This window comes from Leptosomus discolor, chromosome 9 (genome assembly GCF_034619465.1).
Source record: "Leptosomus discolor isolate bLepDis1 chromosome 9, bLepDis1.hap2, whole genome shotgun sequence".
Taxonomy (NCBI): Eukaryota; Metazoa; Chordata; class Aves; order Leptosomiformes; family Leptosomidae; genus Leptosomus; species Leptosomus discolor.
The window spans coordinates 22,335,947-22,357,799 of record NC_141399.1 but is presented as its reverse complement, the minus strand read 5'-3'; the positions used below and the strand labels follow the sequence as shown (position 1 = coordinate 22,357,799).

The window sequence follows — 21,853 nt, the reverse complement described above, 5'->3', positions numbered from 1 at the left end:
TTTAAAAGACCTGGTGCTAATAAACAATTGATTTGCAAAATTCACAAATAAAGATCTTTTTCAAAGTATCTTCTCACACCAGAAATGTGGAATTTAAAAGGAATCACTTCCATACTCTGAATCTACAGTTATTTGAAAGAAAAGGACAGGATGTTTTTAATTTATGCAGTGTCTTTCATCAGCTTAGACTCTCAAGGCACTTTACAATAACATTACACAGCAGAATAATCGAAATGCAGCCAGCTCTCTTCTAGTGGATAAATAAGTGCCTTTGCTATCCCGGACACTACTACAGAACAGAGAGTGTCAGAGCTCTCATCAGTCTCCTCTTGAAAAATGGTATCACTGAAAGTCTTCCTAAGTGAAATCTGTGTAAGGCTTTCAGAATTCAGTGTTCAGCTAAGGCAAGCGTTGACTACTCCAAGCACCATTCCAACTCAACAGCTTAAGTGTGTGCTTGATTTCACGCATGGAGGTCTCTTTGTTAAATCCCACACACTTACACACTTCCTTGGATCAGTGTTACAACGTTCTAAACATGAGGGGCAGTTTTAAGGTTATTGTAAAAAAAGTACAAACGGTGAGAGATTGAAATATATGTATAAGTGCTGACAATGTTAATGAACCACTTAAAATCTATTTAATCTGAGATTGACAACTGATCTCTCCAATTAATAAATCATATTAAACAATTACAAGGATTCACAATATAGATTTTGTAGTTTAAAAGCTTAGTACGTGATAGAAAATATTGTATGTTAAGATAAGTCGCTGTAAACAGTGTGAAAATAAAATTATGCTCTCTGGCATTAGCAAAAGAACACTAAAGTAGTTGTTAATTATTCGTATAGGACTGTCACAGTGTTGGGGTGTTACAAAGTGATTAGCAGGATTAAGAAACTTTGAGTCCTACTGATCAAAGGTGGTTCTGGTCCTACAAGAGACCACATGAAGGAAATTCCAGGCTTACACAGAGCTTTTGTTAATGTTAAAGAGACAGTGTGCATGATGCTAACTGCATGGTCTGATCTAGGTGCGAATGGTATTTTGGGACAAAATAGCTTGTCTTCTTTTTCCCGTCTCTCCCTCAATACTTATTCAATGGTGTAAAGAATGGAGCAAAGCTACATGCTGTACTATTACAGTGAATTTAGACAAGCTGAATCCACACAGCTAGTGATACTCTTCCCTCATGCTTTGAAATCCCAACGACAAAACAATTCAGTTTAAGTACTGAAGCTTCTTACAGTAGCATCTATTGGTAGAATTCAAGATTGAAAAGCAGTGAAGAGACTTATCTAATTACCTAGTTTCAGATACCTAGCTCAAATAAAACAGCCATAATTCTAATGCGCCCTGAATTTTATCTCCCTATTTATTCAGTGCTGTTTTAAAACACCCCACATGCTAGTGCTGCAATGGGAGTGTATGTACATTCTTAAGTGAAGGAATTAGTGATAGAGAGATGCATCATGTAATTCACGGAGTGTTTGGGAAATTCACAGTCTCTAAGCAACAACTTTTGAACACATGTTTTTAATGCTGTGCAAATTATAGTCAGAATCCTTTAAAAAGAGCCATGTTAGAGTGAAACATAACTATATCTTTGAGTGTTCTACTTACTTGTGAGGGTTTTTTGAAGCACAAAGGACTATGTATCTATCTATAACACAAGCATATAGAATCATAGAATCATTTATGTTGGAAAAGACCCTTAAGATCATCAAATCCAACCGTTAACTTAACAGTGCCAAGTCCATCATTAAACTGTGTCCCTAAGCACCACGTCTACACATCTTTTAAACACCTCCAGGGAGGTATGTATTTATACATACATATGTATTTGTATAAATACAGAAATATAAAAATAACATTCAGATTAAGTCATTTAGTTACCTGTTCAACCTTTATGTCATATTCTCCATGGACCTTTTTTCCACGAAAAGCCTTGGCCCTGCAGGAAAAAAGCAAGAGAACAAATCAAGGATATATGTACATGTAATCAGTAGCTACATAAAAGCTTTTTGTATGGTCTTCAGTGTCTCGAAAACACACATATATACTAACTGAATCTACCTACTACACGTACACAATTCTCCTTCCTTTGACATCCTTGTATCCTTAACATCCCATAATGCAGTATTTTGTGATAAACGGCATAATGTGATTTTCAACATTAAAGTGTATACTAAAGCATAATGAAGCACATATTTCACAATCAGTTATTAATACAAAATGAGTACCACTAAAAAGATGCAACCTTGCTCTCGTTAAAGTAAACACCACCAATGGAAATTCATTTCAAGGGGAACAACTTCCTAACAGCCACTCATGTCAACCTTTATCCACTTGGTTCATTTAGAAAAACCGGTTAATTGGAAACAGTACGCTTAGAAAGTTTATATTATTTTAAAGAGAGTATTAGCAGTTACTGGAGACTGTTGTCACCAAATTTGCGAGTGCCTGGTTTACCAATCACTTTGATTTTTTCTAGACTATAACTTGAGACAATGCAATTAATCTGAAGGAGAGTTTGAGTAAATATTATGCACCAGGACTGCTGCAATAAAACAGAACTGAATTCAATGATCCAGTCTTCCAGGACTCACAAGCAGGCATTCTTTTAGGAATCTGTCAGTTGCATGCCTTAGGCAGCACGTGTCTCCTTCGGAGTAAATGGGAATTTTAAAAAAAAAAAAAAAATCTCTTGATAAAAGAGAACAACTCTAACACTCTGAACTTGGAAAAGGTATATGGTATCAGTCTCTCTGTACCTTCTGTGCTAAAGCCAAATCTTAGAGTATCTTTCCTGCTTTTATTATATATATTATAATATATATTTATTATATGCAAGCAAAAGTTTGCTGCACAATCCAATACCAGAACAGCATAGAACATCTTCTCAAGTGTTAAAAAAAAAAAAAGGTATTTTTGTCTATTTTCAACATCTGACAAAATGCTGTTATAGTAAACTAAACCCACCTCACCAGTGAAATTAATGTATACTACATATTAAAATATTCACCATTGCTTTTGGAGAATCCTTTTCACACTGAGGTCTAGAAGACTTTCAACACTGGTTTCAACAGTGGAAGAACCAAACTTCACAATAATCAACTGAAAACACTGCCTTGGGCAACATATTTCTCAAGGGCATCTTAGGCATTATGGGTGGTAGAAAGCAAAGAAAGCATTACACTGAAATGGCATTCTAAAGGATTGCCCAACAATTAACTCCATACAAATACACAATTGGTGAGAAGATAACAATGAAGAAGGCATTTGTATTACTGGTTTCTTGTAATAAATACACGTGAAATACAAAGTTTGAAACCCATCATTTTATTATAGGAGGTACATACTCAACATAATGCTACAAAGTATTTTTGCCAATAAAAGAAGTTAAATACACTGTAACACAAGTCTAACAAAGAAATATTATTTTTTCTTTCTAAATTTATTTTGAAATTTCACATCGGGAATATGAAAATCACCTCTTGAAAACTTTGAAGATGTCTGGACATGGCTTAAGTTTTATAATGTTGTTTATGCTGAAGCATCAGCTGGACCATGTCAACCTAATAGGCAGAGGAAACCCAAGGACACCTGTATTACCATGGGAGAAGTCCACAAAAGCCAGACCAGAGAGGAAGGTCTCATGTCCACAGATAAAACCACATCTGCCTCAGGAGAAAAGCAACCAATTTGTAACTTACATGTGTCTGAAAAACTAAGATTTACCACTTCGAAAAAATATGTAAAACTCCAATTCTGATCCCCATGAATTTAACAGTAATGCTATTGCTGAATTTTACTGGGAACAGGATGAGCTCCTAGATTTTTTTTTCTGATGCAGCACTGGGTGAGGTAAATGCATTATTGGACATCATATAACACAAATTTAATTTAGATAGAATTATGTTTGCTAAATAACACATTAAATGTTGAAGTGAAGCTGCCTCTTGAACACTGAAAAATGAGCTTAGAGTAATACTCAGTTTCTTCAAAGCTGAATGGTAGCTTGACTATATAGAGAGAGATTAAACCTCCCACAATGCTTACCCTAACAAATATCAGCAATGATTACTTCTTTAAGAGAGGAAACCACCAAAGAGAGGCTTTTCTATTCTCTAGTGCTAAGGCCATTGCACATATTGCAATGTGCTCAAAGCATTAGTTAATTATTAATTAGTGAGATGCTATTCCTTTAAATTCAGTCTTTCTACTTAACTATCATTTAGATGACACAACCTTAAAACAACTAAACTCTGGCATGACTCATATTTCAACAAATTACTTCAGCTTTGAAAATAAACAGTAAGTACTGAATTTAAGCAATCTGGGGCTTGAAAACAAACACGACATTTAATCATTTAAAGAAGCTTAATTTCAAAGTAGCTTTAACCAACACCTTTTATAAAAATGTATAATATTCAATAATATTCTCCAAATATTGAGACACAAACTGCAAGAATTTATCTTAATTTCCCCAAAAAATAACTTACAGCAAAAAGTCATTACTCAGTAATTTCAGAAGAAACTCTAAGAAATTCTTAGCATGAGTTTGCTGTGAAACAGAAACTAGTTTTCATTTTATTTACTATACTTAGGAAATACATTCATGCCCTGCTGGAGTTATTTTCTATTTGCAATATGCAAAATGTACAATTCTACTATAAAGACATTTATTACTTGTCTAAATTATTTTATCTTTTTACTGAGGGTAGATGGGGAACAAAATTCTTTTGTGTTATTGATTTACAGAATTTCACTGAATTGTAGTTTGAAATTCCTGTTACACCTTATTACTGTCAGTACTGAGCATGGAGGACCTATATATCAACTGTCAGAGCACTTCCGTAGGAAGGCAGTAACGCTTTCAGGGACAGCATCTCTTGGCAAGGTGTTGGAGATGAGCGTGAGCTTAGATGTCAGCGTGAGCAAAGTTAACAAAACAAATATGCCCCAATTCAAGTAACACCTGGCTGTCAATGGTTAATGATTTCTGCATTGTACGTACGGAAGAGAAGGAAAGAAAGCAGTACCATGGTTACTCTGAAACTCACTGTGCAAACAGTTGCTTTAAAAAGCCTAAATGCAGAGGAAACAGACACTACTAATCGGAATGCCGCCTACTGGAGTTACAAGCATGACCTCTTATAGTCAGAATATTTTCAAAATACATGAAATATCTATGCATCTCTTGCTTCACAATTCATTTTCTGGATAAAAATCTTACACATTTAAAACTAAACAACTGTAGAATATACAGTTGGCATAGATGCAGCCTAATGCAAACTCATACCTCTTACTGAACTTGGGCAAGGACAATGAATGAAGTCGTAATGACTAAAAATTCATCAAATATATAAAAAAGACCTGAAATATTTCCATCAAACTATAGCATCTACGTACATTTCTGCAATATCGGTATACCATGAAACCAATGGGGTTTCATTTTACGTAAGTGCATAAAGCATTAAAACTGGTGCTACTTTTGATCAGAAGGAAAATTATTTCCTAACATGCAACAGGTTTATACTACTTCAATTTGCATTCTTTAACACTGCAATGATAAGCTTATCAGCAACAGCCTTTATTAAAGCCAAAAGCACACATCCAGCAAACACGTGGGGCCCAGTCCTGCAAAGCACTGCCCATGTGTGTACGTCTCCCACTTTCACAGCACTGCACCCTCCAGTCATCACTTCAGTGCAGCGCTTGCGCTCCGATTTCTGCACAAATAACACACCGTGCACAGGAACCAGTTCTGTCTGAACACTGAGTGCTGGGCATGTCTGAACAGTGAACTGTCAATAAGACAACTGTATGCTCAAAAAGAAATATAGTGCCAGTTTACTATAGCAGGGCAAAAGTTTGTTCATCATTTAGAACAGGAGCACCCTCTAGGGTATACAAATAGCAGATCGTCAACATCTCTAAACAGCTAGCACAGTTTACTTCAAGCAAGGTAATGTACATATATATATATAAAATAACTGCTTCACGGTGATTACCGTGTGCACATAAAGATTTTGGCATACTATTGACACAGAACCAGCCAGACTTCCATGAACTTACAGTCTGGTACATTAGCCTCAGTGACAAGAGGACTGTTGAAGAGAAAGCAAACCCAGTCTTCAAGTCCAAATCTGGTTAGAAATAGTGAATTTTTTAATTCAATTTAAAAAGCCAAAAAAGGGTGAAAAGGGAAAAAAGAAAAAAAAAAAAAAAAAAGAAAAATGGAAAAAGAAAGAAAAAAGGAAAAAGAAAAAAAGTAGTAGATTTAGTTTAAAAGTTTTTGTACCAGAAAAGCTATGGTTTGTATGTGCTGCTCTAATTTCATGCTGAATCAGGAATAGTCAATCTACCTCCAGCAGTCATTATTTTCTGTTAATTTAATGGAAATATGACTGCATCTAAGATGTCATCAGCACCCCAATTTGTACTGCTAGGTGATCCAGTAACAGTGTGCTAAAAAATATGGCACACCGGCATAATACAATCAGCAAACGTGTCAGCTGTCCCATGAAACAGCATTGAACAATGTAATGAAATTCTGTTTACTAGAATTAACATTTCAGTGATAGCTTTTAAGACAGCAGTTTTGTAAATATACTTGTTTTCAAGATGAAATCAAAAGAACCTGCCAAATAATGGCTGAACATGACCTCATACGCATCCCGAAGCTGCAATAATTTAAACGAGTAAGATTATTACTTCTTCCATATGCTGAGGACTCTTTAGACTGTTACACAAACTTTCATAAATATTCAAAAACCACAAGAAACTGTTCACAAAAGCAAGTATGTGATCAGATTTGTGTAGTATTTTCATTTTGTGTGACCTAATCCACGATCTAATGAAACCAGCAGCAATCTATCAGGATCAATGGGCTCTGCAACTCTGATAGCATCAGCACTTGCTGCACCGCCTTCCACCCAGCCAGCCTAGCTAACAGAACTCAGTATTTGGCACTGTTGTGCTGATGCTACCATGACTAAATAGAAGTAGTTAAGAATACTGAAAACATACTGGTTTAGGGGCTTTCTTTTATTTACTTGTTCCACACTTCTGCAACAAGAGACTGATAAGAGATTGTTATAAAAAAAATAAAATAGTCTATTTAAAACCTGATTCAGAGGCCTTGATATTCTTAAATGTGTTACTCAGTTTCTGCAAAGACCTATTTGGATTTAAAACACTTTTTTCTTCTGCTCTGTGAAGTTATACTTTCAGCACTTGACTCCACCAGTATTCCACTCTCACATAAACCAGTTATGTTTTCTCAAGCTATCACTTCATACAGAAATTGTCTTAAAAGCAGCAGCCCATCACCACAAAATAAGTGACGAAACCTATCAAATGCATGACTTAGTGCTCCTGTTGAGTCAGATTTCATTAGATTAACGATAATCTCCATTACCAGGAGCCTGTAAATTTGAACAGCAGCCGATTTCATTGGCTCTGAAACAGCATTAACGGGTGCCATAGCTCACACTTGAATCAGGCCAGTTAAGTTTTGCTGTTAATCACTCAGTTTGATGAAATGTCATACTCAAGGGAAGCACTGTAACGGCAAGGAAGCATGGATTGTTCTTTCCACTTAGTCACTGTGGGATCTGATGATTCACAGAAACCCTAATGGAAACTTGATTAAGGTCACAAAACCATTTTTTTCCCAGTATGACAGGCAGGACAGCATTAATGTAGTTCTCCATTCTAAGCTATAGCCTAGCCTTTTGAAAGGGAAAATACACTAGTCATACACTAGTCACACAAAAAAAAAATAAAAAAGTGCTAGCTTCTGCCAATAAGTTAGCATATAAATGACTGTATATTAGCCTATTATTTAACCTACTGAAGTCACAATAGAAATGATTTCTGAACATCATCTTCTGTGCCCAATGGCACAACATGGCCATTTAGGTTTTTTTTATATCCTACCGTTTCCACCAGTACCGTACGTCTCGATCTTCACTGTATATATTTACTGGAAAACACTGTCTTGACTGCTTCTATATCAATATTGTCAATTGTAATATATGGAAAGAGAACTACTAGGAACAAAAGCAAGCACTTAAGGTCCTCGTGTACATTAGCACATGATGGAGTCATCCCAGATGGGCCAACATGGGAACCTATCACATGGTTAATGCTACCAAGCTACAAGATTTCTTCATCACTGATCTGCCCAGTTTTACTGAGGACCATGATCGCACAGCTGCCTCAGCAGTTCAAACTTAACAGGGCAGGAGAAAAGGTCTGTAGGAAACCCTCTTCCTCTGATACAAAGCTTTCCTTCCCTGACTTCTGTAACTTGGAGCAAAGAACTTTGTTAAATACATGCTTCAAAAGCGGAGCTCCTGTGCGCAGCCTCTCCTCTGCAGAAGCTGAACCACCACACCCTTCCCCATTCCCCTCCAGTGACGGCTAAACTCATGGAAGAGCAGAGGGTAAACACCTTTCAGTGGAGGACTTTCCTGCCCAATAAGCAGAAAAACTGCCCAAAGAAATTCAACTCTAAAAGCATATTAAAAATAAAGCATAAACAATGTAGAAATAAAGAGTGCAAGCTTATTAAGCAGCAATTATTTGATCTCCTTTTCTGTGCTGCATATCCCCCTCACTAGACAGGTTTTTCAAAACCGTTTTATATGTGGCACCTTCAGAGGCTTCCACAATCTCCAATTCAATCCCAATTTTTTTCTTGTGATTTATTACTAGCCTTTTCTTTTTTAATAAATTATCCCATCCCCTTGACATATATCAGAATGTTATCTCCCTTACTCTGATTATTTAAACAAAACAGAGCCATTCTGTTCTTTCACAGCACAGATCCTCCTGCCCAAGAACCATCTTTGTTGTTCTAATCAGGAGCCCTTCTACTTATCACTCTGGTCTGTGCCTGAATACAGTATTTTCACTAGAGATTTAATAAAGAACAAAATGCCTCCTACTCTTGAATCTCTCATTTGAGCTTAAATTTTCTGGGTCTTTTGAACAGCATGCTTTACTGAAAATGTCTAATTTTCTGCCCATTCAAGGTGAAACAAGTACTCTTTCATGACCAAATGCTAGTCTGCCTTTCTGCTAACATCTCAAAATCCTACACCCCCAATTATGTAATATTTACTATTAGCCCACTACTCCTGTGCCAGATTTATAGTCACAATGTAATTTTTGTGAGCTTTTATTGTAAGTTAGATGACAAATGAAAGTATTTTTAAATGTTCATTCCCTCATCACTAGAAGACCTCACATGTGATGCAATATATTAAAACCTTTTCCACATCTGTTAGATTCATTTGAACGACTACTACACTTTCCCATGGTTAGGTTCATAAAAATATTTTGTACTCATGAGATGAACAAAAAGTCCCAACTTTTATACAGGAAAACATCACTAGCCAAATTATGAAATATTACTGTTCTAAACACTGATGAAAGCTTTCATGGTTCTCAGTGCTCTAAGACTCAAACTGCATATTCTGCACCAGTTGCTTAACCATATCTACTATAGCCAATATAATAATACATCAGGCTGAAGTAACAAAGTTAAATTTGTCATTTCCTAGTCTCCCTACCAACTAAGTTGTCCATTCTTTCCAACTTCTCATTCTGTTGATAACAAAGATAAAGTAGTACAAATTGTTAATGAGCAATTCTGCTGTTCAGAAAGTAAGGCGCTCTAAATTATCTTGACTAAGTGGCAAAAAGGTCGCACAATGCAGCCACTGGTGATTAGTTTATGACAGAAAAACCCAAACTATCTAGAAATAGCATCTAGGGATATTTCAGTCTGCTTTTTTCCTATTAAGGTAAAGAAAATAAAGTGAGCCTAAAAGACTTTACACTAACAGACAGTAATTTCTGACAACATCTGAAATACCATAAAAAACAGCATGGAGTGAAAGAATCTTTGAGACTGAATCCACATTATCTTGAGCAGAAATTTATCTGCCTTTTAATTTTTCTGTTTATATTGAGTCCTCCAAGGCATTTTAAATGACTCCAAGCACGATGTGTGACTCTGAGGTGAGAAAACGTGAATCATTTATGCCTGGAGTCATGATTACAAGGTGATGCTTCACATATAACATGTTGGGCTATCACGTTGTTTGAATTTTCACCTTTGAGGATCCTGTGCTTAATATAGAAACTGTATCTTAAAAACCTCCCCAGCTAGTTCCCCTCTGCACTTGTCCTATAGATGAGATTCTGAACAAACTAGTCAACACAAGGTAAGAAAGAGAGGGGAGCATGCGTGTCTGGAGAGATAGTGGGAGAGAGCGTGCACATCTTTCAGGCACAGCTTGTAGCTAAACCAGATTAAGTACAACATCAACCTTCAGTCTTAAATCCTCAGCTCCACACAGGGACAAGACCCAGGGGAAACATGGGGTATTGGGGGAAGACAGGATTGACACAAGTGCCAGAGTATCTTATTAGAGATATACCTACATATACATACGAGACTAGCAGTGATGGTACAGGCATGGGTATTTTTTTCCAAAGGGACGCCCACAAGCATTTCACATCCTTGCAGCAATACTTCCATGGCCCCACCCATACTGAACTAGATTTAAATGAGTGAAGGATAAAAAGATTTTTCAGAGATCAGCAATTGCTTTGACCTTTGGCTCCAAGATCCTTTCACCTCCATCGTGTAGATCCAGAGCCTCTTCCAATTCTATCACTAGCTTCATGTTACAGGAATATTAGAGGCCCCATTTGAATTAAGATCTCAAATAATCAGTGTAAAACAGTCCTTGGTATTTCAATTTTTTTTCAGCAACTGAAACTTATGCTTTTATGCTTAATACTTAAGACAGTCACATGCTGTCCTGTTTCTCTGAGCAGATCAATTAGAAAAGCTAAGTCTTCATAGCTCTACTGAAGTAATTTGGTTTACATCTTCAGAGATGCAGTAAAGAGAGTATATGGCTTTTGCTGCCCTCTTCTGTAGAAAGAAATGTATATCAGATTGGCTAAAAAATTGTTTCCAGTCACAGACAAATATAGATCCATGGTCATTTTTCTGGCTTTACTGGCTTTAAGGTAGCTTCATGGGTATTAACCCCTCTTCAAAAGAATGGAGGGGCCAGGTAGCAGTCACACGCAGCAGCTGGCCGAAAACAGGGCAAATACCTCATTATCATAAAGGTAGGTGTATGCTTCAGCTGAATGATGGACATTATACACTACATGTAGCATGAACCACATATAGCATGAACCTAACTTGTAAATACTTTTAGATCTCCTAGAAAAAGCGTATTAACAGCAATAGTACAAACAGTCTCTATGTATTTAATGCAGCGTTAGCAAAAAAACCCACAAGGAAATTAATCACTACATTAACATGGATTAAATTAACAGTAGTTGCTAATGTTTTCTATACTCCTTTCCTACTTAAGTTGAATAAATCAGTATTATTAAGGGTTTTTTTTTCTCCCTCACACACACACATGTGCATATCCACAGTTTCCACTGGCTCCATGACACTCTCCTCTGCCTCTAAATACGATTCCCAGTGTATCAGAAGGCTAGGTGATACCTCCAATGCAATTCCTCCCCCCCCAGGAAAGGATTTAATGCACTGTGCTCAGCAGAACAAAAATATTGATTTCTCAGTTATTATGGAATAATGAGCTTCAGAAACACATATTTTATCTGCCCACTAGCTTTAAAGGAAGGCCCGGAATGCTGCCATAGAAATCCATTTGCTTTAAGATTCTCAAGTTACAACAGCCATCAGAAACACACTATACTGATAATTCTCACTACAAATGGATACCAAGGAAATAGAAAATACTTTTGCCAGTACCACTTTTTCACTTTCTTTTTTTTTTAAAAAAAAAAACAAAAAAACAAAACAACAAAACAACCACATTTTATGGCATGTTCTGCAGGGAAACACATAGAATGGTGTAGCAGATAACCATTTTGCCACTTCCAGGGCACCTTCATATATTCCTTCTCTGGTCATACTTTCAGACACACTGGTACTGTTACCTTAACAAATCACCACTAGAAATATTTTCAAACAGGATACTACATTAGCAAAGACCTGGAAATATAGTACTTGTTTATTAAGTCCTGCAAAACATGCATGAATGGGTTCTTCCGAAAATATGGCAAGGAATATATTTTAGCACTACTCTAAACCTTTCACTAAAAGGAATAGTCTCTTCTGCTGAGAATTAAGCTTCCCACATATGTTATAAAACTAAACTAACCACCTTGTATTTTAATATTATAGTTAAAAGTATAATCACATATAATTTCATTTGTACTTAAAACATCCATGCTTGATTTATTGATTTTAATATTCTCTAAAAAGCCAAATAACTAAGAGTCTGTGTTCCTGAGGATTTTCAGCTTCCCACTAAGGATTAAAGAATAATAGAATTTTCTGGATAGAAATAGAAAGTTAGTGAATGATATTTTTCTCTACAGTAAACTGGCACCACACCTAATGCACCAGACTGGAAGCATTACCCAACCCTTCCCCAGGTGAGAATGACATTGGGAATATGGGCTTTAAAAATCCTAACACAGGAACAGTCCATAAACCTAGAAGTCAGGTAAAATCTACTGGGATCTCTGACACAAACCATACCACAAGTCCTCAGGGATGTTGTGACAAAGAGGAAGTCATTAAAGATGAGAAACATGACCAGGGTACCTGACAATAACTTTAATGAAAGCAGTGTCTGGCAGGTTTGGATTTTTGCAGGCAGCTGTGCAAACACTTTATTTGCTTATAGTGCATCTAATTAGGAGCTGAAATTTAGCTGAAATAAAGCTAAAAAAAAAAAATCTCCATCAGAGATACATTTTTTTTGGTTTAACTACGCATTACAGTAATACAAAAATCCCAGAATCATTCACATCCTCCTCATCATTTGTAAAACAAAAGTGACTTGAATTTTTTGTGGTCAATAAGCACTGGAATCAAACGCTGCACTGTTCCAAGCTTTTCCAGCTGTACGGGCTACTCCATGCAAGGCTGGCATTCCACACAGGTCACGTTCAGCTCTGGAAGTGCAGCAATATGTAGTAGTACACTGTACCTCAAATTTAGGATTTTGAAATCCAGGGGTGTGCCAATTGTTTGACCAGAAATCTTCTGACAGGGCTGTGTTACAAGCGCCCAGCAGCCCCCAGCCCCAGCTGACTGGCCATACCTCACAGCTGTGAGGAGCAGAGGCAACTGCCGCACACAGAACTGTGTTCCAACATCTCTTCCCCTGCCTAGATGAGCACAGTCTTTTTTTTTTTTTTTTTTCTCCCCACATGAATGCTGTCAAATATGAGATTCACTGCCAAAAACTGGTAGTGCAACAGACATAAAACAATTAAGGTGCAAACAGCAGCCTCTTTTGACATATATAAAAGCATAGTAATAGTTGTAATAATTTCCTAATTGAACAATTCACATCTATGGGATTAATTCCCCCAGTGCCCATAGGGGTGCAAATGGGTCCCATTCTCCTTTGCACATAATAGCAAAGGTTGTTCCAAAATCTCAGAGATTTGAGCAGATCTTCCCTCTAGGAGTTGTACCGTGGAAAGACTGCTTAAAATTCAGTTGGCAACACACAGCATGTTAGTCAAGGATGCCCAAGAGATGAACTGAATCCAGCCCTGCATCATTTTGTGGACTACATCCACCCACTGCTGTCCCTAATGGGAAGTGGCTAGCTCATGCTACTAGTCACCTCTCCACTAATGGATCCTGGGCAACCACAAGTCTGCAGTCCATGGCACTGATTCATTTGGATGGGAGTTGTTAGAGAAAAAGACAGGAGTACTTTTCCCATGAAGACACTGCCACTTGGCAAAGATCAAAATCGCAGGTGTGCGCAAGCTCTTGTTACGTAAGATCCAAAACCTGCAGCTAGTTACTGGTAAATATTTTTGTTAGTGAATTTATGACACTCGGCAGGGATGATCATCCTGGTGAGTAAACAAAATGCGAACAAATAACAGCATTCAGAATAAGAATATTTTCTTGATTATTCTACAATAAGGCCTGTTGGGATAAAAATTCAAGATGTGTTGAAAACCTTTCAGACTCAGAGACCCAGGATATCCATACTGCAAGTTTAATTTGCTTAAGAAAGAAAGGCTGTTACTACACTCATTCCAGTTTGCTACTGCATCAACACAAATGAGTCTGCACTTATATCAGCGATTGCTTTGAGACAACTCTTGTCTCAAACCCCCACATAGTGGCAGACTGCCAGTTTCTTCTAAAAAATCTTTTTCTTTTTCAGTTGTGAACTAGGAAAAACACCAGAACAAAATAAAAAGAGCAAGTAATCCCTGAACTCCTAATGGCATAACCAAAAGAAATTTGCCATAATTTGCAGACACAGCTATTAATGTTTTTTAAAGCAAATCACTGAAATATTTCTGACTACTTTTGAAGTCAGTATTTTCTATCTTTGGTCCTGTGTATGCCACTTCAGAGATTCATTCTTATCCCAGTATTTTTTATAATTATTTTCTGTGTCAACATCTATTTTCTGTAGCAAACAGCAACAAACCCGATGAGCATTACATTCAGTAACTTCATTTTAAGCTCCTGTAGCCTGAGTTTCTTTATTCTCATGAACTGCTTGCCACATTCCATTGCCCAGCAAGTAATTCAAAAGAAATTCACTGTTGAGTTACAGAATCTTAAGTACTGTTTACTTTTAAAGATTTCTTATTAGTGGATCTCATATTTTGATAACGTAAGTCATAACATGCACTAACAGTATGTAGCAAACTTCATCTAGATTTAAGGGCAACCAAACCAGTCTCAGTGACTGTCATGATTATAGGTATTTCTTCTAATGCATTTCAAATTCTGTCCATTCAATCAGCACTACTTAAGACAAAATTTCTGCTTCTCCTCATGCTATTTTCTATCTTCAGCGATTTCACTAAACTTCATTAGTATGCGCACTTTCAGGGGAAAAGGAGAGCAAAACAAACCAACATTAATTTCTACAATGTTTGTGTTTACATAATGATGAATCCCTGTAAGCGAATCAGAGCTGCTGCAGAAAGTGCCACCAGTTCCAAGGAACCCCGAGCAGGTTGACACCCACAGTTTGGTCAAGCATTGCCACCTGCTGGGCAGGATTCGGGTGACCTGCAGCTCCAGAACACCAACACTTCAGAGGGAAAAAAGGTATTTTAGGTTGGAGTACTTACCCATTTGTCAATCAGAAATTATTAATTCAAAAGTAATGCTGGTTTAATTTTAAACTGAAATATTAATCGCTGTAAATAAAATTGGAGCAACTAAAAGTAACTTCAACAGCAACTTCCATCTATTTACCATTGCTATCTACTCTGAACTACAATTCTGCTTCTACAAAATTTCTGAGGGAAAAGAGCAGGCCAAAGCATTTTCTCAGTTCTATCTTAGATTAAAATAAAGCAAATCTACTTACCACAATCCAAGCTGTAGAGCAGCTTTTCACAAGATATAGGGGCAGTGCTGGCAATGGCCAAATGTCCCCACTGTCCTTTGCTTTTACATTTTACCTCATTTACATTTTGAGAGACTGAAAAATTTAAAAATAAATTTTTAAAAAAATTAAGGCATAATCATTTACTAAAAATAATAACTTGAGATACCTTAAAGTTTTCTTTCTCCCAGCACAGAAAATCTCATGCATAAAGATGTGTCACATGTTGAAGAAGAGAAAATGGTAGGCTACACCTGCAGCTTGAGATCCTGCTAGCTTGTGGTGCCCTGTTACTGACTGTAACACCCCTGTGTTTCTTCTGGCTGGTACACAGCTCTCAGATCAAGCTCACCATCTGACAGGTAGGCCTAGAGAGACATGAAATTTGCAATCTTGTGCTCATAACTGAATACAAGACAGGTCTAGATATCAAAAATTGTGAGGCAAAGAAAACTGGGAAATTCTCAGTACCAGTTTATCACTTAATTTCTTTGCATCATTCATCTGGAAGAAAGAACAGGACACATGGTCACTTTTAGTCCAGTTTATCATTAGGTATCTACATAAACGATAAAAGAACTAAGCAAAACTACCCAAATTTCATAATTAATAAGAGACTAAATCCTTCTTTCCCATCAAAGCAGGGACTGGCCCAGTGATAACGCATCCACACCTTGATAACAGCCCTCAGTGACAGAAAGGACAGACAGAGGAAATGGACACTGTTGATGGCTGAACATCAACATTCCTCTCCACCTTCTCCTGCTAACTTCCACTCAAACTATCACTTCACCCTTTGTCTATGTTCCTTCTTGCAAGCCACTGTATCTAAAAGCAATTCAGAACACCGTTTTTTGAACATACGTGCTCAGAAAGGAAAAAATGAAGGTGAGCCGCTCTTTCCAATGCAGTGTTACTTACCTGGTGGGCCCAACAGAACACAGAAGATCATTACCGTATATTCAAACACACACAATTCTCAGTTAGAAAAATACCTTGAAAACACTTCCACAGCCTTGTCACAAATTGGGCTGGTGTTTGCACTTTGCTGCTGAGGAAGCAACTAACTCGTAGGCCTTAATTTCGCCCTTTCTCTCAAAGACAATCTGTAGGCTTCAGTGACACCTGCAAGGTATTCCAGCACATCCAGAAATACAGAGCCTACTGCCACAGAATTCATACTTCAGGCGGGGCCATGGTGTGCTCATCATCCCCCCTCCTCCCTCTCAGAACACGTTTCTTATGACTCCTCACTAACAAACATAACCTGTTTACTAAAACAGAAGTCAAAGAGCTGCTATTTCAATAACCAAAGTAGGCAAAAGAACAGAAATATTGCAGAACAGAGCCTTGCTATGCATCTATTCCAAGGCATCTTAAAATTCTGAAAGAACCTGAATTGCTGTATCGTCCTCATCAGAACAAACAAGGAACAGGCCAACACCACTCAAGACCACATGACGAGACAGAAAAGACTGTCTCCTGACCTCTACATCTTCACTTCCAGGTTGGAACTGAAAGACAAGGACAGAGTGCTTCACAGCGATGGAAGAGAAGGATTTATGAAGGAATAGCAACAGCAGACATGAATTTTTCTAAATTACTGCTTTTTTAAAAACACAATCTTCAAAGGTAGCAGCCAAGTCTCAGAACACTTCATCCTTTCGGTTCTTGAGTGTATCATCATATTTTGAGCATCTTTTCTGGATTTGACAGCTTGAAGAAAGTAGATATTTTAAGGGTTTAATTAAAAAACACAGTATTATGATACTTTGATTAATTCTCAGTTCTAATATGAGACAATATCAAATGCATCACTTGATTTAGATTTTACCAAGTCTGGTTTTTTGTACTATAAAAAGGTATTACAACTTTTTGTCTCATGCCTGGATTCACACTTTCTTACTCCTTTTCCCTTCTTCCCACCCACTCACCTACAAATATTTAAGACTTGAGGGCTTGAACACTTCTCAATCACAATGTTTATATGAAGTTGCTATTTCATTATCACACTCATCTTTTTATCTCTTTCTGTAGGCAGGCTACAGTTCTCAATTCTCTGCAAGAGGGCCTCAAATTTTTTATCCTATTTGCCTGGGACAGAGTAGTCCTGGCAACCAAGTTTAAGTAGACACCAAGGACTCATGGTTTCTTGAGGTAAAATTTCTCACTCAAATCCTGCAATATGCTCCTTTCTAAGTACAAGCAGAAAACCCATTACCCTGAACAGATGGGAGGTAGTCTGTGGGAAGGCAAAATCTGTTAAGAGTAAGAACTTAGAAAAATAATTAAAAAAAATCTGAGTCACAGGCCTGATAAAAATCACAAGATTGGCTTAAGAGATCCCTACATTTTAAGAGATACATGTATTTTTAAGGTAAACTGTATACACGATTCTTTTTATTTGTTGTATGCTTTTGATTCCCTTCAAAGGAAGTGTAAGCTCTTCTATTTGAAAGGAGAGCTGAGATTCTTACTTGATCCCAAAAGCTGTAACCTTAATTAGAAAAAAAGATGCTCACAAGGAAATTCTGAGCGCTCACAATATTACGACAGTTAGTAAACTATGTTGGTTTCTCTGAAGGTGTGGAAAAGCAATTGTCAGATGAACTTGGCTGGGACTTGAACAGCTGCTCTGCCATGACTACCACTCAGCTCTAATTAAATCTCAGTATGAGCTCATTTGAAAACAGCAAGGACACAAATCAGGCCGAAAGAATATACCGTCACGTTCGTTAACTGTTAAGCTTCCGCTATGACACAGGAATGTTTGCTTTAATCTTCAAACTTGCTGAACATATAGTTTTGATTGACAAAACCTTATCTGATGGATTTGAAATTGTCACAGCTTGAAAAAAGGAGAGAGGCACAAAATTCACAAATCCAGCAAAAAAGAAAAAAAAATCTATCATTCTTCTTTTAACCTACATCCCCTTTTTCACAGGGCAGTGCTCTAGGATCCTTTAGAATAATTTGCTGACGCTGGTCCAAAGAGATAAATCTTCTCATGACAAAATCAGCTACTTGATATAAAAGTTGTACCATTGCCCCTGTATTTTCACCCCCTAGCTAGTTAGCAAAGCATTTGTTATGAAGTGAAACACCGACAGGCTAAACTGACATTTCCTATATGCTTTCTGCTGTCTTCCTAGTCACTTAAAACAGTGCTCCCCCTTCTCCACATCACACTTAGAAAAAGTGTGTGTATGTCAGTATAGTCACTACCAGCTACTTTTCCAGTTTTCTTTCCTTTCCCCTCTCAGGTTCTATTTCCTTTCTGCTGCTTGCTTTTTTTCCCCAAGCTGTTTCAGGGGTTTATTACTTTCATCCTCCTTGTATGGTCAGTAAAGTACTTTATGTTCAATAAAAGAATTGTGCTAATGATTTTGTGATAGTTTTATGCAGTTTCAACTTCCCTTGCAGTACTTCTGTTTCATGTTGAATTAGGTATTTCAACAACAGGTGTCTAATTGAAGTGGTGGGTATATGTCTGTGTGTGCCTATATGTACGTTATACACATACATATAGACATACATACATACATATGTGTGTTTAGAGATCTGCAAAAAGACAGCATGTCACATTTCCTTTACTGATGCTGTAAACCCCTGGCTTTCTTTTAAGGAGCACAAGTACTGCATCAGAGTCAAGAATCACTAATTATGTGGTATTTTGCAAATCATCACCAAGAGGACAGAAGGTAAATTATCACAGTGACACATCTGTTAACATCCATTCCATCATCTGCTGCTTAACCTCCTAATAAAGGCATAGCAAAAACATGCTCAATAACTAGGCTTTTTTTTTTTTTTTTAAACCCACTAGGCCAACGATTTATAGGCTTCTGCACAAAGCTTAATTGTGTTTTTCCTAGGCTTCATATTTCCAATGGAGTTCATCCCAGAATGCACAGGCATGTGCTACCATGCAGTCAGAGAAAATTTGTTGAACTATCCACACAAACATGACATGGAAGCCCACAATGTGACAGTGATAGGCATGAAGGATGCAGGAGAAGGTAACCTACATTAAACTGAGGAGGAGTGAGCTTGGAAGGAAAGTACCAGTATAGAACAGCTACTACTCCTCCAATCAATGCACCAATGAATTTCTATCAACCCTTCCTCAGAGAAAGGGGATGAAGAAGGGAGACAGTGATGCAAAAGTGGACTTGGAAGAAGTGGAGAAAAGAAGCCAGAGACAACCAGTCCACAGAGACAGAAGAGTTCACAATCACCTAAAACTGACTTGAGCCCAGCGCTGTCAAAATCCATGATCTTCTGTGACCCTCCCTGAGGCCATAGCAGCACCTTGCCACCCCAGCCTGGCACCCACGTCACTGTGGGGTAAACCAGATGAGGAGAATGACTGGGGTGAACACTGGTGATTCTTCTTGCTGTGCCAAGAACATTTGTGCTGTAAGTGACACAGCAGGAAGACAAGGACAAGTGAGGATGGCCTCTTAACTTTAAACAACAGCAATGGTAGGTGACCTTAAAGAAGCCCAGAAATGGTTCCACAAAATCCGGCTTTGTCCAATTTGTAATTCTTAATAAATAGCACAGTTCTATAGGGCTACACCTTGCCAGTAATTCCTTTTAATTTTTTCAATATATATTTATACATTAAAATCTTTATATATATTTTATATGTATACCTAAAAATATATTTATAGATACTATATATTTAAATCTCTTATATATATGTTTTACTCCAAAAATATTTTATTTATAATATATAGTATATATACCTTTTTTACTTCTTTAAAAAAGAAACAGAGCGAAAATTATTTCATTAGCTTGCAGTATAAAAGATCACTATAGCAAATGGGTGTAACGGCTTTTAACAAGTGCCTTGTTTTAATAAGAACTTAATTAAATTAACTAAACTTCACAAAAACATTTATTGGAGTAGAATTTATGCCAGGCCTGTAGAGCCCAATACTCCCCATGGACTGTGACTCATCAGCTCTCTTCAGATCTTTACCTCCTGAATTAATACAGGTTCTCAATGCCTAGACAGTTATTCCAATGAGACTAAAATGAAACTACGGAAAAGAAAAACTCAATGGATTTCACTGGAGTAAGGGCAGAACAACAACACTGGATTCTTTTAATGCCATACGGTAAGAAGGCTAAAGACTAATTCTGAATTATCAGTAGCATTATCACCATCTAAAGTTTGGCATTATGAAATCCCAAACACCGTTATTAAGAGCCCTTTAAATAAATCTCAGTTATCAGCTGAACACAGATGAGGACAATGGTTGTACTCTTCTTCATTTGCAGTGAGGTTAAGATCTGCTAGCACACATGATAAAGTTTTCTAATAAGCTAAAAAAAAAAAAAAAAGAACAGAGGAAGAGAAATAGTTTTAAGAAGCTTATGCAAACAACTGTGCTCTTCCGCTTCAAGAAGTTTCAAGGCAAGTCAATCCTTAGGCCAGATAAAAGAACACAATTACATAACCTGTCTTAACATGAGATACATGTTCCTTACCATGAAAAGTATCAGGCTACAAAAGACATATGCTAATGTTTTCTTATTTAATTTTAAGCATTGTACCATACTGTAAATTCATAGATTAAAACTAGAAAGGGCAGGACTATTATTGTAAAAACACAGGTCAATTAAAAGAACAAAGAAAAAAAACAACCTAAAATTGCAGTTTTACAGGCACAGGGGAACAACAAGATGATGCCCGTAAGAAAATGGAAGGAATAACTCCCTAACATATAGTCCTAGGCAAAGCAATTTATTTCAGTCTAGATAAATTTCTCTCTCAATCAAAAAAGAATGGCATTAGTTCAGAAAGGATTTATCAGATAGAAAAAAAAAAGAAATCAATGCAAGGTTTTGATTATGGAAAATACTAAACCAAAATTATTCTATTTCCGTTTCAAGCCATGACTCATTGCAGAAGTTAGTGCCATGTGCCTGAGTCACCTGCACACTACTCGTGCCTCAAAGAAGGATGCATAACTGAACAACAGCTGACTCAAGTTAACATAGAAATAGTAGATCACTATTACCCTGTTCCAACTGATAGGGGGCCATATAGAAAATATACTTTCTAACCGAAGATATATGGAAAATATTAATAGAGAGCTACATAGAAAACGCTAAAACTATTAAAACCTGCTTTCCCAGAACTAACATGCATGCAAGTAGGCAATTAATTACTAACCCCTACAAATGGCCTGAGAAGGAGGCCCAGAATGCTGGAGAAAGAAGCTGATAAGGGGAAACAGAAAAGACGAAACCAAGGATGTAATTCATGGTTCAAAGGTGTCAAAGGCGGGAGGAGATAAGGGCTAACGAGGGCTAGCTAACATCCATCTTCAAACAATAACAAAAGGGAGGTAGCCAGATGCGCACTCAAG

General features: G+C 37.1%; 1 protein-coding gene across 1 annotated transcript in view; it reads right to left on the bottom strand.

The window, feature by feature from the left end:
* The window catches only part of SYN2 (synapsin II), a 188,545-nt gene that overhangs the window by 121,550 nt on the left and 45,142 nt on the right, over positions 1–21,853 (bottom strand). Inside the window, exon 2 of the mRNA XM_086469933.1 lies at positions 1,897–1,954. Coding sequence (XP_086326059.1) covers positions 1,897–1,954 — 58 coding nt within the window. The remainder of the gene's footprint in view (positions 1–1,896; positions 1,955–21,853) is intronic.